Source organism: Hyperolius riggenbachi, chromosome 10, assembly GCF_040937935.1.
Source record: "Hyperolius riggenbachi isolate aHypRig1 chromosome 10, aHypRig1.pri, whole genome shotgun sequence".
Taxonomy (NCBI): Eukaryota; Metazoa; Chordata; class Amphibia; order Anura; family Hyperoliidae; genus Hyperolius; species Hyperolius riggenbachi.
The window spans coordinates 126,353,396-126,372,314 of NC_090655.1; the positions used below are offsets into that span (position 1 = coordinate 126,353,396).

Below are 18,919 nucleotides of genomic sequence, written 5' to 3' on the forward strand. Positions count from 1 at the left end.
ATGACTCAGCTATAATTATTCCCTGCAAAGCCAGACAATGCTCAGTCCGGGATTCTGATCGCAGCTGATAACAGACACTTTTAGCAGGGAGGATGAAACAGAGCATGGTAAGGGTTTTCTCTAATGTTCTTACTGATATATATGGTAAAATACACAAGGGTGCTTCGTCTCTGGTTCCCTTTAAATATCTGTAAAAAAAACAATTTTAATTAAACATATCAAATAACAAAAATAATAAAAAAAAAACCATGTCAAGTTTTGATTGCTTAAAACATGTTAAAATATTATGATGTCAAAATGTTAGGCGTTTCCATTATTTTGTCCAACCCCAGGTAGATGCAGGTAATGGTATGATGCATCTATTCAGGCTTCCAGAACTTGCATGGAGCCCTTAAATTAGTAAATAGCAGCTTTCTCTTGAGGCCTTCATACATGTAATTAGCTTTGTAACAGATTTCCTTGAAATATCCCCCCCCCCCCCCCCGCAATTATTTTAACATTCAGTTCATAATGCTTGTGGGTTCACTTTTAAACCTCCCTAGTGTACTTTACTGTTCTGATAAAGGATTTAGCAATCTGCCTATCTGCCTTCCATTAATACTTATTTATAGAAATATATTCTGCAACACTTCTTACAACTGCCCCATACTGTTTCCATATAAATGGAATATATGTGCAAAGTTATGTCACTGGAAATGGTAAACAAATATATATTTTTGTATGCCATCTATATTAATCAGAAGGTGGGAGGAAACAGCTGCACCAGCATAGCAGTAACAATACCATACTAAAGGCAAAAACTGTTCAGTTCAAATCCGTTGATTAGGCCTAGGTTCTCAACGTGTGGTACGCGTACCCCAGGGGGTACTTCTGATGGTTCCAGGGGGTACTCAGGCTTAAAATACTTAACCAAGTAGAACAAATTTAGAGTTTTAGAAAATGAGAAATCTTATTTAAACACCAAATTAGGTGTTTTAGCTAATTAAAATAAATAGCAAATGCTTGGAAATGATTTAGAACCAATTATGTACTATGATTAAATATATATGAGTCCTATGGGAGAAAAGCGCTTTACAAATGTTATTGTATTGTATATTTGTCAAGGGGTACTTGTGATAATGTTTACTATACTAGGGGGTACTTGGAAAGTATAGGGTTTTCAAAGGGGTACATACCAATAAAATGTTGAGAAACACTGGATTAGAGCACACAGCATTGGTGCTGCACTTGGTCACCAGTTATTGGTTATTAAAAACTGCGCCAATTAATTATACACAGTTTCCTCAAATAGTTACAAACACACAGCAGCTGCAGCACGAGAGTTCCCAGGATTCAAAAGTCAACAAAATTTCCAGCTGCGCTCACCATGAGTAGAGTAAGAATCCAGATTGCAGCCACCTCACAGACCAGATGGATCTAGCGCTTTATATGTATATGTCACTCGCACTAATCCTCCAGCAGAGCATAGGAACATATGACCATATCACCTTTCCTCTTCAAAGACTCAGTTTAATCCATATAGCATGTAAAAAAAACACATAGAACACACCATTGCGTCATACCATACGCTTCCCCGCCAGAAAAAGGAAATACGCTTACACCTCCGGGTGTTTGTCAGCGCTCATCACATAATAAGCCATCCAACCAGGCACTAGTGGGGAGGTGTCTGTGCGCGGCGTTCTGCTCCTATTCCGCCCCCCTCGCTTCAATGGCTCCCGCTCTACAGAACTTCCTAACTGGCTGGTCACTTCCTGGATTCTGACGCCACGACGCTCTTGCTTCGCCATACGCGTTTTATTCAATAGGACTCATCAGGGGCTGATGGGTAGCTTTCCAAGGGGCCCATGAAAGTTTTGCTATGGGGCCCCATGATCTCTAGCTATGCCACTGGTAATAGGAAACCATTAGTAGAAGTTTGGTAATATAACATTACCGACATAACTATTGGCATCCTCCAGTGCCCAAGTCAATTAATGAATTTATACGGCCTCCAAATGACCAGGATCCATATGCCAGTTTTCTGGAATTTGGAAAAATTCACATTTCTAGTTTTGAATCTGTTCAGCCAAGAATGATTTAGAAAGCACAATTGAAGAATTCTAACATTAGCTGATCTGTACCTCATCCGGTAACCCGCAGTCTTCAAATTCCCCACATATCCCTTACAGAGCGGTGGGGGACGGGGAGGGGGGGGGGAAATGGAGTCAGAGGGGACGGGACAGAAGAGGACAGGAACACTCTTGTATAGAGGGACAGGGTGGCCGCCGGGACACAGACTCTGCATTCTTACGATCCGGAAACCCCACACATCTGTGCCTTACACAGACAGCGGGACAGGACAGCCGCGGGGATGCGGGTTTTAAGGGGGGGGGGGGGGGGGGACAACTGATGCGGAGCAGAAATTGTAGCATCCTGACCATAAGATGCAAGCACTTTTCCCCCCCATGTTTGGAGGAGAAAAAGTGTGTCTTATGGTCTGAAAAATACGGTAAATGTTGCATTTTTATTTGCTTGCAGTTTAAATTGTAGGGCATGTTGGCTGACCTGTATCAGGCAGTAAATTGAATGAAGTTGAAGTGAAATGTGATTGGCCCATTTTCAAGCTGCATTAAAGAAAACCTGTACTGAAAAAAGTTCCCCGGGGAGTACTCACCTCAGTAGGGGAAGCCTCTGGACCCTATCGAGGGTTCCCCCGTCGTCCTGTGTCCCACGGGGGTCTCGCTGCAGCCCCCGGAACACACAGGCGACAAATCCGACACCTTTTCAGGCTCCAGCGGGGGTGCTGTTGTGGCTCTTCTGACAGAGATAGGCAAAAATAGCCGATCTCCGTCGGGTCCGCTCTACTGCGCAGGAGACTTGCGCCTGCGCAGTAGAGCGGCCCGACAGAGATTGGCTATTTTCACCTATCTCCGTGTGAAGAGCGGATACTACGCCTGTGCTGGAGCCTAAAGGTAAATATTTACATGCAGGATTTTCTCTGCCGCCGTGGGACCGAGGAGGATGGGGGAAGCCTCAATAGTATCCGGAGGCTTCCCCCACCCAAGGTACCCCCCAGGGGAGGTTTTTTAATTACAGATTTTCTTTAACATGTGCATAATTCTGCGGATCGCTCAGAAACAGCCTTATCAGTCCGCCGACAGCGCGTACACATCGCTACTGTCGGCGGAAACACCGCCCAGTGGGAGGCAACGATGGACCCGTCGTTGCCTCCCGTAGGACGTGTGTACGGGCCTTTACTCTCCATCCCCTCTGTGCAGCGCCACACAGCTATACCCTGAGCACTAAATGCTTATCTAATTGCATGCAGGAATCCAGCTTTAAAGGGAACCTGAAGTGAGAGGTATGTGGAGGCAGCCATATTTATTTCCTTTTAAGCAATACCAGTTGCCTGGCTGTCCTGCTGATTATCTGCCTGTAATACTTTTAACCATAGACGCTGAACAAGCATGCAGCAGATCAAGTGTTTGACATTTTTGTCAGATCTGACAAAATTAGCTGCATGCTTGTTTCTGGTGTGATTCAGACACTACTGCAGCCAAATAGATCAGCAAAGGAGCAAGGCAACTGGGATTCTTTAAAAGCAAATATGGCAGCCACCATTTCCCTCTCACTTCAGGTTTATGTGGAGTAGCGCTTTAAGAGGAAAGCCCAGTATTTAAAGTGCAGATGTGCTGTTCAGTGTGTTTCGAGTTCACTCAAAGTAGGGGTTTGCTGTACCCGTGCATTAGATTACAATACATGGTCACTTGTGCTACTGTCCACTTCGGCAGAACTTTAATTATTTTTAATGGGGCAGAGCACAGAAACTGATTCAAGGCAACCATCAACAAAAAAATCCCATTGCAGATTGATAATTTCTGATTGCCACGGTAATCAATTGAAACGATCGGTTGTGCCCATCAATGGCCAAATTCCTGCTAACCAATTAGATCAGATTAATGGAATTGATCCATGTTTTGGATAGATCTCCTCAATCTGATGGTTTAGCGGTAATTTGCCAGTTAATGGGCATGGTTAATCATTTGCATTTGATTGCAAAAGATCAATTGGCCATGGGATTTTACCGTTAATGGCCACGTTTAGCCTAATACCTAGTTTCACAATAATTAATTAATTGCAGTATTTGGTGGTAGGTGGTAGGCGTACCGCTGGGGGTACTTGGGATGGATTGAGGTGGTACTTGAACTTGTACAAGTCAACCTATTACAGTGAGTTTCACTTTTAGAAAAAAAAAGATAGACCATGTATAGATATTCCTGAATAAGTGTTCTTAGTTAATTAAAAATATAAAGGAAAGTTTTAAAAGAACTTATACATAAATATTGAATATCATCAACTAATCTAAATGCATCAAGGGGCACTTGAGATTATGTTACTCATAGTAGTGGTACTCAGCAAACACCTTCTTTCATAAAGGCCTACATAGCCTATGCTCACTGCAGCGCATTGCATTTACAGTGGGACCGACACGCATACAGTGTGTGATCTACCAGAGTGTATGTGTGGTGTACTGTACTAAACTGAACCACACATTGGCCCATATTCAATTAACTTGTTTCTTGTCCCCCCCCCCCCCGCCCCCCCTGGCGATATTTTCACAGTTCATCAATAAAATACCTTTAAGCCACCCAGAATACAAAAAAAAAAAAACTACAAGATAAGTCTAATTACTTTTTTTACCTACTCTTAATTGCCAAGTGCTGAAAAGTTATTTAGAGAGGCTGAGAAATTATCTCCTGGGAGAAAACTCAAGAGAACAATGAATGAGGGCCAGTGTGTGAATAAAACTTTATAGCAAACTACACAAAAAAAAAAAAATTATAAGAACAGTAACTGACTCCTCATACTCACAAAATGGTCACATTTACATGCACCGGTACCTCTTAAAAAGATAAAGACAATATTATATCGACTTTTATATGTTATGCAATCACCATAAAATGATACTCCTCTAAAAGCATGAAGAACAATAGGTTATACATACACAAACTTTATTACATCATAAAAAGTACATTTGAACCTTGCATTTGTTATTTTACATCCTCTGTATGTATACACTCATCTGCTGATTTTAGGTAAGAGAAACCAGGAAACTTAAAATACAGGTAGGACTATGAATCATGTGCAGTTTTCTTCACTTTGGAACATAGGGTGGAGATGAAGGTGGGAAGGCAGTAGGAAATTCAGAGTCAGAACAAAATGTTGTCTGTAAAAGAAACTGGAAACCCTCTGAGTTTGACACTAGACGGAATCATCACAGTGCCTGCATACAGGTGTAAACTATCCCACAGGGTGGGCTACAATGCCTAGCAACCGGTTACATGGGACCACTTACGTAATACAAGGAGTTAGACGTCATTATATACAGTAGCAAAAACAGAATGGCATACAAAGTAAGGTAAATACATAAATGTTAAAACAAACTGACATTTAAAACATATTGGGTCTGTTACTAAATTAAAAAAAAACAAACAGTAGAAATGTAGGGCTGTTTCCCATAGGAACCATATCCTTACTATTATTCTCCTGTAGTGGGTGAGAGTAGAAGCTAGTGTAGGAAAGCATTCCGTGGCAAAATCCTCATATTCAGTCAATTCCACGGCCAAACACGTTAGCACCCGCAAACATTTTAATAAATAATGCTGTGAACATCTATTTTTGCAGCAGCAATCCTGTATATGCAGTTTGCTATTTAGTGAGAGCAAGCCATATATGGGCATGTGCTATAATCTGAAAGTTAGCTCTTAGGCTTGGTTGACACTACAGCATGTAAAAGCCAGACAAATGGAGCAGACCGTGCATCAGATGCATTGTGCTGTTCCAATGGCATTCACACTCCATTCGGAGCGGATTCCATAGAGTAGAGTCTATGGAGGATGCATCCACACAGGAAGATTATTGTGCAGGTCCAAACTTTGTGTGATCGCACCCAGATTACCTGAGTGGACTCAACTGGTAAAGTACAAATGTAAATGGATTCTATGTTTATATCTATATTCTATATTAAGATCAGATGATCTCTTGCTTTTGCATTGGCTCTGATCAGGCAAAATGGACAAAAAATGGCCAATTTGTGTTCTGAAGTGAACCACGCCTTTACACCATTATAACAGTGTAGCTATAGCTTAATATTCCATTATTTACCTCTATTCTTTCCTCAGTGGGTGGCTGTTCATTAGTAGTCCACTGAAATTGCCACGGCGTTGGTCTAACCTCTTGCCCGAGTTCAGCATTGATATATGTTTTTGCTGTAAACCAGTCAATCTTATATCAGTTGTACTGGTGCCTAGAGATAACCAGTGTTTTCAGGCAGGAAATAAAGACAGCCTGTGTTGGGACTTACTGAAAACTTTTAGAGTTGTAAATCATCCCTCAAAGAGACTATAGCTACTCTTGGCCAGTAAGGCTGCACTATAAGCCAACAATACGAGTGGACAATCAGATTATTAAAAATGCTTATTTACAGGGTTCTTTTAAACAGCATATTCATACCTATACATAATTTACTGAGGCTAGACCATGTATATGGCTGTTGACAACTACAACCCAGAATGCTTTACTCAGGAAACACCTACCTGTCTGACAAGAAGTAAACGGAAACAACTGGTGTGTCATTTTGCAGACAACATGCTTAATGCATACGCACTGGTAACAAAAGAACAAAGACTTACAATAACGTTTGCTGATAACATGTAGAATTATTGCAGCATTATTATTCTGTACTAGTAAAGTTTGCCTTGCATGTGGGAAAAGGAACTTGGTTACCCTGGCACGGAAATAAAATAGCACCTCTGCTTCCTTTGGTGGTTTGATGAGTTTTAAGAACAAAAAAAAAAAAGTGACTGCATGCTAATAAAATGATGTCCTGACTTAGTTTTTTTCATAGGTGATTACACATTGACACATAATGCAAAGTGTACCCTACTGTTAATAAATACACAGTGGAGGTGGCCATTTTCAAGGCTGAGCCAATATTTATAAGGATGCAACTTATCAATCTGTTAGGAAGAGGTGACATCGCTAAGGAATGCCTATTGAGTGTCACTGATGTCACAGTTTCCTAGCATTATCAGTCCCAAACAGGGCCGTTTCTACCCCCGTGCGGGGCGTGCCGCCGCCCGGGGCGCTGTTAGGAGGGGGGCGCTATAATGGAGGGGGGAGCCGGAGCCGCGGGGAGGGCAGCCCGACCTCTCCCTCCCTCTCCCGGGCGCCCTCCGTGCTCCCCCCTCAGATGCAGAGCGAGCAGCCGGGAAGCGCTGTTTGCAACTCACCTGCCTGGCTCCAAGCGCTGCTCTCTCGCCGCTGGTCTGTCTCTTCTCTCTGCATACTGCGGATACACGCGGCTTCCTGTTTAGCGTTTTGGCCTGGGGCGCAATTTTTACACTCTCGCCCTGGGTGCATTTTAGCCTTGAAACTGCACTGGTCCCAAAGTCCTGGTAAATAGTGGATCAGCCATGTGTGACTGGTACACTTTACAGAAAGGAGTCATTATCCAGCAGATTCTGTACAAGAAGGAATTTCTGAAGCAAAAATAATGGCTCCCGCATTTGAAATTAAAACTGATTAGACGTTTCTAAATGGTTGTTTGTGTAGTCTATGATATAAAATGTCTTTACAGTGTACAGAGTTCATTACAGTTGTTTCATTGCTGGACTGGTGATCAGCATGGCTAAAACAGATAATCCAAAACAGATTTTCGGAAGAAGGAGGAGTGGAAAGAGGAGGCTTGGTTTCCAAGAAAATTCCATTGCAAATGCATTCTATTGTTTAATTTAGGCTAATTATCAGTTTCATTAAATAAAATGGCAAAGAGTTTCCATGCCAGCAGCACAGCTGATCCACAAGTAGATCAGGCCTAGTTCACCTCTGAGACTGGGGAAGTGTCTGTGGTTCGAGGAGTGGAAAGGAGAGGCACAGGAGAGGTAGCCTCTATTAGTGCAGGGTTAAGGATGATCGGTAGTGACATTGCTGGAACTCCAACTTGTAAGTGAGACGTCAGGGTGTGCAAGATGAGTGGAGACTGCGTTATAGGAGGAGGTATGTCCGTCACAGGGCTCATCCTCATGGGGGTGCAGGAAGAACTGGATCCAGTTATAGGAACTGTAGGTAATGCAGAGATTGTTTGCTCACTTTCTGCAGGACAGAAGACAGACATTAATTAGAGGCATCTTAATTAGTTATAAAATTCTTGTTAAACTTTAACACTGCAAATATGCACCCCTCAATTAAGTATGAAAACACAAATACTATTTTTGTACTTGCTGCATAAGGGCCAGTTCACGCTGTCCCAAATGAAAAACTGATCCTGTAAAAACTGATCTGTTGTCCATTTAAATGGATAATTTTTTACATCTGGCATCAGTTTTTCATCCAGTCTTTCTGTTCTATTTTAGCGGCCCAACCTGCTCAGTACCTGCTGCCATTAAGTTTGCATTCCTCTGTGCCAAAGAAACCCCAGTATACAGATCCCCATCAGAAGCATCAGGCCCCCATAGGCTTGCAAAAGACCAATGAGAATCCTCCCTGAGCACCAGGGTAGATTTTCATTGGGTCACCATTCAGTGAAGCAATGAGAGTGAACCAATGAGAATTCTCCCTGGGGAGGGGCAATTCCCATTGGTCTATTGCAAAACAACTGTGGCCTGGTGCTCCTGATGGGTCTCTGGGATCTGTATCTCGGCATTTCTTCGGTCCAGAGGACATGAGCTGCGGTCCCAGTGGCATGGAGAACCTGCATGACAACGGCAGGTGAGTAAATTGCAAAAAACAGACGGCAAGCAGCCTAGTGAGAAAGGACATCGCCCGTTGTCATAGGCTAGCATTGATTAGGAAAAAAGAAGACAGAACTCCTTAATCAATTATAGGGCTGGTTGGCCTAATATACATACAATTAACAGCCAATAGTGTAATCTTAATTATAGATAATGTAACACAGGGTCATTAAAATCATCTGAAGACAAGGCATACTGCTAAGGACCTCCTCACACATGATAGGCTGAGCATGGATTCCATCAGCACCCACTTCATCCAGCCAATACAGAAAAGTCATGCAGAACCCAAAGGTGTGTTCCACTTGCTCCAAATGGACTGATGTAAATGGATCCTACTGCTTTGCATGGCATCCGTTTGTATCTGTTCCGCTAAAAAAAACGTTAAAGACAGTGTGAACTGCCCAAGACCTGTATGCTGCAGTTGTGGCAGAAGGTGAGCTAATGCCATCTTTGTGAGGCAGCACAAAAACATGACTAGAAAGGTTACAATCACAAGGTAACAACAAGGACTGCCTTGGGTTTACAAAGTGTATGGAAGGGGACTCAGTTTAATGACGATTATGAAAATATATGCAATTATGCAACCCTCTATAGATATATTTTAACATAAAATAGAATGGTTTTGGTGCATTAGTGTCTGTGCCAAAAAAACAGTTCTGAAACTATATACTGTATGTATTTACATTAGGATTGATGTGCCATGCAAAAAGTCTAGCCGACATACTCTGAGCAGTTCAATCCTTACATTGAAAAGGGCTTAATGCAAATTGCAACTACTGAATGCCAAGGACAGTAATTTCAGTCACCAATTAAAATCTATGAATATAGTGGTTAATGAACACTCTGGTTTTGCAGCCCTAGGTTGGCAGGTGTGATTACCAGTGAAGACATTTTACAATCTGAGACACATGGCAGCACTGCTTAGAGCACATGAGATGGTAGCAGCACTGACACTTTTATATGTTAAATTAACTATCATTAAAACTATAATTACTTAATATAGTATTGCAGTTATATAATGCGTTATGAACCATAACCTCAAAATAACTGTATGAAGAGAACGGAGAAGCAGTACCATATACAGTGTGCTATTAGCAGAACATCATTTTACGTGTTTGGAGAAAATATTGTTTTGCTAAATACAGCATATAGCCAAAAGCATGTTCACATCCCATTTAAAGTGTACCCAAGGCGGCACAGGAGGTGCAGATGGGGACATAGAGGCAGGTTCCCTGCTGCAGGACATGTCTTTGTGTGTCTCCCCACGCCGCTCTCTGCCCCTCGCTGCATCGCGCTATCACCCCCAAAATTGGTGTCCTGCGATTGTCCCCAATCTCGAGGGGAAGGGAGGAGAGGTATTGCCTGCTTAAACACCCACTGGGGGCGTTACTGAAGCGATTCTTCAGCTGCCATTTGGAAGCTCTGTCTTTACCTGGCCATCTTTTCCCTGAGACACACAGAGAAGCTCTACCAGGGTCGTGACCCTGGGGGTCACAAAATGAAAGTGAGCCCTAGCAGGCCACAGGAGCGGCAGGGATTGCTGCTACCTGATCTGCCCAGCTCCCCTGATCAGGTAGCATTGTTTTTTTTTTTTTTTTTTTTTACTAATAATCCCCACCTCGAGGTTTACTTTAATGAATGGCTATTTCACTAGTGGAAATTAGAGAACAAATGGCCTGGTACAGCAACTGGTTATCATTAAAGGACCACTGAAGTGAGAAGAATATGGAGGCTGCCATATTTATTTCCTCTTAAACAATTCCAGTTGCCTGGCAGCCCTGGTGATCTATTTGGCTGCCATAGTGTCTGAACAACACCAGAAACAAGCATGCAGCTAATCTTGTCAGATCTGACACCGTCAGAAACCCCTGATCTACTGCATGCTTGTTCAGGGTCTATGGCTTAACGTGTTAGAGGCAGAGAATCAGCAGGATAACCAGGCAACTGGTATTGTTTAAAAGGATATAAATATGGCAGCCTCCATATCCCTCTCACTTCAATTGTCCTTTAACTACATAATGACCGCGGCGGCAGTCCCAGAACCGCCTAACGCTGATTGGAGTCAAGTCCTGGAGCTGCAGTTTCCCAGGGAATGGCCGCGTGCATGCGCGATCGATCCCTGACAGTTGACGGTGCGGAGCTCCGTGATTAGCCTGCTAGCCACCGATTGCGGCTAGCAGGCTGTTTGTAAACGAAAGGGGAAAGAAATCCCCTTTGATTACATTCGTACAGCGGTCTCCGGCAGCGCTGTACGAGATTGGCGATCCCCGGCCTCTGATGGGCCGGGGATCGCCGTCCTCTCGTAGGCTGATGCTTATGAGAGGCGAAGAACAGGACGGATCGCCATCCTGTTCATTCCTCTAGGCTGAGGGGAGGGAGGAAGGAGAGGGAGGGGGACGGAGGGAGAGAGAGCCTCTATGAGGCAAAAAAAAAAAAAAGTGGCAGCAGCGATCGGACACCTCCGGCAGCATACCCCTTAAGGCCCGTTCTCACTTAAGCGGGAATTACGCGATTCCCGCTCAAGGCAAACTGCTACCGTTTTTTTTAAAAACCGCTACAGCATGCAACACTATGGCAGTGTTCTCACTGCTGCGTTTGCGGTTAGCGGTAACTGCAAACGCGTTACATGCAGCAGTTTGCCGTGATTCGCGATCAGCATGCATAGCAACGCTAATCACGATCGCTCCAAAACCGCTGCAGTGTCCAGTTATTTTTCCGCGTTAATCGCAGGAACATCACTCCTGCAAAATGTTTTGCGGTTTTAGATGTGAACGGACCCTTAGGGACGAAAATAGGAGGGGAGTCCGATTGCCATGCTTCTTAGCTGGACTGTGCAGGAGTCTGAAAAGCCTGCACAGCCCAGTGCAGCAAGAAAGAGCCTGGTCTTTAGGGGGGGGGGGGGGGGGGGGGGGGGGTTTAACACTGCGGTCGTCAAGTGGATAAAGTCAATGAGACTCAAATAACTTGATGCAGTATAATGTAATTGTGGGCAAATTTATGCATCTTGAAAATGGATCAATAAAGTCCCACCAGGGTATAGATCGATTGGCCCATTTTTAAGATGCATATGTTTGCATCATACAGAATTGGCATAATCCTGCATCAAGTCAGAATTATTTGCATCTCATTGACCATCCCTAGTTATCATGGTATTGTCTCAAGTATTGTACACAGACTAGATTGTTCTCAGTAGAGGTCAGGGCCAGCTCTGCTGAGACTCTAGCGTGTGTACAGCAGTCCCATGCATCCCCAGGAGATCCAGAGTGCTGCATCATCCCGGCCAAGCGCACTGTTCTCCACCCTAGCCTTTGCATTCAAAGATGCTCTGTTGTGTGCCACACCATCTTCCCTACTCCCTCCCTTCATAGCAACAGAACACAAAATGATATTTCCCAAGGGGATTACCTCACCTGTGCTAATTAATGGAAATACTCAAAAGATCCACTTCACAAAAAAAGAATAAAAAAAAATGATTTATTCAACAAATAAAATAAAAAATCCCAAACCACTATCACCATGTGACATGCAGCTAATGGTTGTCAACGTGAAGAGGCTGTCAATTTCTGTTTAAAGAGAAACCGTAACCAAGAATTGAACTTCATCCCAATCAGTAGTGGATACCCCCTTATCCCATGAGAAATCTTCCTTTTCTCAAACTGATTATCAGGGGGCTCTGTATGGCTGATATTGTGGTGAAACCCCTCCCACAGTGTCTGTGAACCTCATTGCATTGTGGGAAATAACCACTGTTTACAGCTGGGTCCAACTGCCAAAAAAGCAAGCAGCATCTCCTTCCACTGACATCACCTGCCAGCAGTAAAAATGTCACCTTGTGATAAATGTCAGAATGTAAATCAGGGCGAGGAAAGCTTTTACAATGAGATAACAGTGACAATCATTTATACATAATTATTGTAAAAATGAAGCACTTTTGTTTTTCACCACTTTTTCACTTAGGTTCCTCTTTAAAGGAGTCATCAGGGGAGAAATCGTAAAATGAGTGGTACTTACCGGGGGCTTGCTCCAGCTCCAAGCTCCCAGGACGTCCCTCGCCGCAGCTCTGCCCGCAGCCGTTCGCCGCAGGTCCGTCCCGGTCCCCGGCGATGACGTCAGAGCGACCTCCAGGTCGCTCTGTACTGCGCCTGCACGAGCGGCGCTGTCAATCACCGCCACGTGGGGCGGAGCAGACTGCGCAGTCCGCTCAGGCCCACGTGACGGTGATTGACAGCGCCGCAGACGCAGTACACCTCTGACGACATCGCCGGGAACCGGGACGGACCTGCGGCGAACGGCTGTGGGCAGAGCTGCGGCAAGGGACGTCCTGGGAGCTTGGAGCTGGAGGAAACCCCCGGTAAGTACCACTTATTTTACTATTTCCCCCCTGATGACTCCTTTAAGTATCCTTATAAGGTGGCATGTTACATTAGGACACATGAACATAAATGGATTGCCACTAAATAATAACAAATAATCACTAGCCTTAAAGAGACACTGAAGCCCAAAAAAATATATGATATAATGAATTGGTTGTGTACTATGAATAATTACTAAAAGATTATCAGCAAAGAAAATATTCTCATATTTTTATTTTCAGGTATATAGTGTTTTTTCTAACATTGCATCACTCTATAATATGTGCAGATTACACAACACTCAGCATTCAAAATGAGTCTTTCAGAGCAGTCTGTGAAGTAATGAACTCTCCTCTAGCAGAGGAAAAGTAAACAGTTCAATTACAGTTGAGATAATAAAAGTCAGGTAACAGCCCTCTCCACGACTAAGTTAGTCGGAGAGCTTAATAGCTTTTTTGCATAGAGATAACAACTGGAGTTTCTCAACTCTTCCTGTACTGGAAACAATTAAGCAGGCCATACACTGGCTCGATTCACGGCCGTTTCGACAGCAGATCCGATCCTGGGATCGGATCTGCTGCCAATCGCTTGCGCTAAACGCACCCGCCGATCCGATTCCCTCCCGAAATCGGATCGGACCGTCGATCGCGCCGTGCGGGAAATTACCCTCGATCGCCCGGCGGTAGGAGCGCGTCGCTTGCGGCGTACGATTCGGGCCCGATCCGAGCATGTATACATTACCTGAAGCTGGCTCCGGGGTCCTCTTCTCCTCGCTGCACCGCATTTCCGCATGTCCCAGTGTACGCTTATACTTCCTGTGTCACTCCGGTGACCAGGAAGTTGAAATAGAGGGCGCTCTATTTGAACTTCCTGGTCACGGAGTAACACAGGAAGCGCCGGGATGGAGCAAGAACAGCGGTGCGGTGCAGTGCGGAGAAGATGCCCGGGAGCCAGCCTCAGGTAATGTATACGGGGGGGGGGGGGGGACAGGCGGCAGGAGCAGCTGAACAGATTGTGATCGGTTTCAGGCTGAAATCGATTCACAATCTGTTTGCAGTAAAGGCAGCCATACGATCCCTATCTGATCAGATTCGATCAGATAGGGATCTGTCAGCTGGTCGATCTAATGGCGCATCGACCAGTGTATGGCCACCTTTAGACTGATGTATCTGATCTTAATGTTTTTTTTCTTAGCTGTACTACACATACAAATCATAATATCATCATTTTTTTTTCGCTTCAGTGTCTCTTTAAGCTCATCAATTCAAGTGAAAATAAACTACAGTATAATCTTGTTACAGTAAACTGCTGTAGTAAAACTTCTGCTATAGTAAACTGTCTCTCCAAGTCCTGGCCAATCTCCATTATAAGTGTATAAAAGAAAAGCCTGGTATAGTAAGCCTGTATATAATAAAAGTTTGGGTAGAATAAACTTTTTTTGGGGGGCCCCTACGTGATGCTGTATCCGGGTTTAGTGAAAAGTGGGCGGCGCATGCTTCTTGTCTGTTTGAGACCAATAAGTAGAGTCAGGTCAGCTACTGCTCTTTTCATTCTACAGGTGAGCTGCTGCCTGATGTAAGAGAAGCCGTGGAAGCGCACACGCCCTGCACCCACTGTTACAGCCTGCACTAGTATACCTGCACTAGTAATCTGACATATTATAGTTACCGTATAGCATTGTGACTAGTTGTGTATGGCCGGCGGCGATTGCTGCAGGCCTCATGGTGCAATGATTACTCCGTTCTAACTATCCACTGCATTGGAAATCACTTTCATTAAATCTATTGTGCAAAGTTTTTGTTTATCATTCAGTTGGCAGGACACATTAAGACCAGAATATGGAAGCTTTGGTAATGTGAGTGGCTTCTCTTGATTGGCTGCCTCTTTGACAGAGTCTGAATGATTGGCCGAAGTGTTTTAGCAAAGTATTTATTTACCTCCATGGAGGATGCGGTTAAGAGCCACCTGCGGAGGTATTGGAGCCACTCATAACTGAAGCGAGTGCCTTCTCTCTATTGGTTGCAAAATTTAGAGAGACTGAATGATTGGCCGAATAGCAGCACTTTGAAACTACCCTGGTCCCGCCGTAAGCGGTGTCGGTACCAAGGAGACTAAGGGGGGAGAAGTTCTGTCATCCTGATTGGTCCCAAATATGGAAATATGCTGCTTCTCCTCCTTTAGGACCATGGGGAGACCGGAGAGGTCATTTGTTGGTACCAGTAGCGTCCTCTGCATGGGGGAGAAAGCAGAACCGGACATTTGTTGGCACAGTACTTTATTCTCTTGAGTATGCCAATTTCTAACATAGTAAACTTCTGATATAGTAAGCTACTTTTACTGGTAACTTGGAGTTTACTATAAAGAGATTCCACTGTATTATTCTATAGCATACAAACATTCTAGAGAACTGTACTGTTCCAACTTTATAGCAACAGTTTGAGGGGGGCCATCGTCTGCTTCATCAAGACAATGCCCTGTGTACAGTGTGAGGTCCATGAGAAGAAGTGCAAGGAGTCTGATCAGGAAGAAATTTACTGGCCTACATGAAATCCTGAAATCATCAAACACCAATAAGATGCATTGGAATGCCAACTGTGGGCCACACCTTATCACCATCAGTACCTGACCATATGGATGCTATTATGTCTGAATAGGGTAAATGCCCACAGCCGAGTTCAAAATCAAGAGGAAAGTTTTTTTCACAAGGGTGTAGACTAACACTAGCACGTTTGGGGTCCATATCTGTGTGGTCAGGCAAAAGATGCATACTAAATGCCATTCGTTCATACAGGTTATTCTTATTTAGCAGTATACTTACCACATTGTGCTTGCTCAGGTTGCACAGACACAGGTCTGCCTTCTGTGGGGGCAGGAGTATGAGTTGATGCTGGTAGGGTCTTCGAAACATGTAATTCACTTGCAGCTATGTGGGGTGGGTCTAGGGGGAAAAAAAATAAGTTGGATTTTCATACACTGCATACTGATATTAATTAGATTTGACCTTACTAAAGGTAAACACAAGATAGATTTTTTTCACACAAGACACTCAGAGCCCTTTTCCACTAGCAATCGCAAATCACAAACGCCAGCGATTGCGATTTTTCATTAATTATGTGATTGCGATTTTTCATTTGCATTACTCTAAAAATCGCTCCAGAAAGCGATCGCGATTTCCAAATCAATTCACTATTGTGGACAATGCTTCTCATGATTTCTATGATAAACAACCCTAGCGATTTATTTATTTATTTGTTGTATTTATAAAGCGCCAACATATTACGCAGCGCTGGACATTAATTTAGGTTACAGACAATATTTAGGGGTGACATACAGCAATATGACAATACAGGAATACAAGAAAGACCAGATCACACAGCACAGTATGAGTACAAGGTAATGCTTAGTCAGTCACTGGATGGGAGCATGGAGTTAGGCAAGTTAGGTTCACTCAAATGCATAGCATGGGTGCACAGTAATAGAGGTGCATGATCAGGTAGGACACAAAAGGAGGAGGACCCTGCCCAAAGGCTTACAATCTAGAGGGAGAGGTAGGGACATGAGAGGTAGGGGACCAGAGTTCGGCTGTGGGTTTAGAGCAATTGTGAGGGGTGGTAGGCAAGAGTGAAAAGGTGAGTTTTGAGGGCCTTCTTGAAGGTGTTGGAGGGGGCTGCCCTAATGGGTGGAGGTAGGGAGTTCCATAGTGTCGGAGCGGCTCTTGAGAAGTCTTGGAGGCGTGCATGGGACTGGGTGATGCGGGGGACGGTCAGGCGAAGTTCATTGGAGGAGCGGAGTGAGCGGCTTGGTGTGTATCTCTGAGTAAGATCAGAAATGTAGGTTGGACAGGTTTTGTGGATGGATTTGTAGGTCAGACACAATATCTTGAATCTGATTCTGGACTGGATAGGAAGCCAGTGGAGGGATTCACGGAGGGGAGCCGCCCTGGTGGAGCGATGGGAGGAGTGGATAATTCTGGCAGCCGCATTCATGATGGACTGCAGTGGGGCTATTCGGGTCTTAGGGAGTCCAGACAGAAGGGCATTGCAGTAGTCGAGGCGGGAAATTATGAGGGCATGGATGAGGAGTTTGGTGGTGGCAGGGGTCAGGAAAGGGCGAATCTTACAGATGTTACGAAGGTGGAAGTTGCAGGACTTTGTGAGGTTTTGGATGTGGGGAGTTAAGGAGAGTGCGAAGTCCAGGGTGAAACCCAGACAGCGGGCTTGAGAGGTAGGGTGAATAGTAGTGTGGTTAACAGTGACCTGCACATCTGGGAAGTCCAGGGATGACCGGGGTGGGAAGATCATAAATTCCGTTTTGTCTAGATTTAGTTTCAGGAACCTAGCGGACATCCAGGAGGAGATGGCAGATAGGCAGGAGGAGACCTTGTCCATGGTAGTGGTGGATATGTCAGGGGTGTGGAGATAAATTTGGGTGTCATCTGCATACAGATGATAGTTAAAACCCATGGAGGAGATAACCTTGCCAATGGAGGATGTGTATAGGGAGAACAGTAGGGGGCCAAGGACCGAGCCTTGGGGGACTCCCACCGAGAGGTGGTTGGGGGTGGACGAGGACTCATTGAAGGAGGTCGTGAAGGAGCGGTTAGATAGGTAGGATGAAAGCCAGGTCAGGGCGAGATCGTGAATGCCCATGGATTGGAGGGACTGGAGGAGTAGGGGATGATCTACTGTATCAAAAGCTGCTGAAAGGTCAAGGAGGAGGAGAATGGTGTATTTACCTTCAGCTTTAGCTAAGGCAAGGTCATTGACCACTTTGGTGAGAGCCGTTTCGGTTGAGTGGGCAGGCCGAAATCCAGATTGCAGTGGGTCTAGTAGTGAGTTGGCATTGAGGTACTGGGTCAGGCGTTTGTGAACCAGACGCTCAAGGAGTTTTGAGGCGAAGGGGAGGAGGGAGATCGGGCGGTAGTTGGAGGGTAGCGAGGGGTCGAGGGAGGGTTTCTTGAGCAGAGGCAGTACAGTGGCCTGCTTGAAGTCTGAGGGGAAGGTGCCTGTGGATAGGGAGAGGTTAAACATGGTAGTGAGGACTGGGGCCAGATCCGTGAAGTGAGGCTGAAGTAGATCAGAAGGGATAGGGTCAAGGGGGGAGGTAGTGGTATGGGAAGTCTGCAATAGGTGGTTGACCTCCTCAGTGGTAGTAGGAGTGAAGGAGGGGAGGGGAGGATAGGGTGGAGAAGGAGTAGGTTGTGAGCGGGTGGAAGGTGAAGATTGAAGATTGGATATTTCCTGACGGATGGAGACTATTTTGTTGGTGAAGTGGGTGGCTAAATCTGTGGCAGAGAGGGAGGAAACAGAAGGTGGGGGGGTGGGTTTAAGCAGGGAGTTGAAGGTGCTAAAAAGACGCCGGGGATTGGAAGCTTGTGCTCCGATGAGCTTGGTAAAGTATTCCTGCTTCGCATGAGCAAGGGCAGTGTGGAACTGCTGCAGGTTAGTCTTGTACTGTAGGAAATCCTGGTTTAGTCGAGTTTTCCGCCATTTTCGTTCAGTGGCGCGTGTTTCCCTCTGGAGGTTGCGAGTATGGGTAGTGCGCCAGGGCTGGGGGTTAGGAGGTCGGTTGCGGCGGAATATTGGTGGAGCAGCTTTCTCTAGGGCTGATGAGAGAATTTGGTGATACTGAGCTGCAGCAAGATTAGGACAGGTTAGGGTGGGGAGAGTGGAGGATAGGCCATGGAGGGAGCCAGCAAGGACGCCAGGGTTGAGCTTGCGTAGGTCTCGCTGCCATCGACCAGGTGGGTGGGCGGGTAGTTTGGAGGTGCCTTCCGTGAGGAGGTTGAAGGCGAGA

General features: G+C 45.0%; 1 protein-coding gene across 10 annotated transcripts in view; it reads right to left on the reverse strand.

Moving 5' to 3' along the window:
* Window positions 1–4,974: 4,974 nt before the first annotated feature.
* Window positions 4,975–18,919, reverse strand: part of GBF1 (golgi brefeldin A resistant guanine nucleotide exchange factor 1) — a 303,641-nt gene continuing 289,696 nt past the window's right edge. For all 10 annotated transcript variants that reach the window (XM_068257939.1, XM_068257941.1, XM_068257940.1 and 7 more), the window contains 2 exons: window positions 15,942–16,061; window positions 4,975–8,133 (listed from right to left, as the gene is read on the reverse strand). In XM_068257939.1, the coding sequence (XP_068114040.1) occupies window positions 7,856–8,133; window positions 15,942–16,061 (398 nt within the window). In that variant the 3' untranslated portion in view covers window positions 4,975–7,855. The remainder of the gene's footprint in view (window positions 8,134–15,941; window positions 16,062–18,919) is intronic.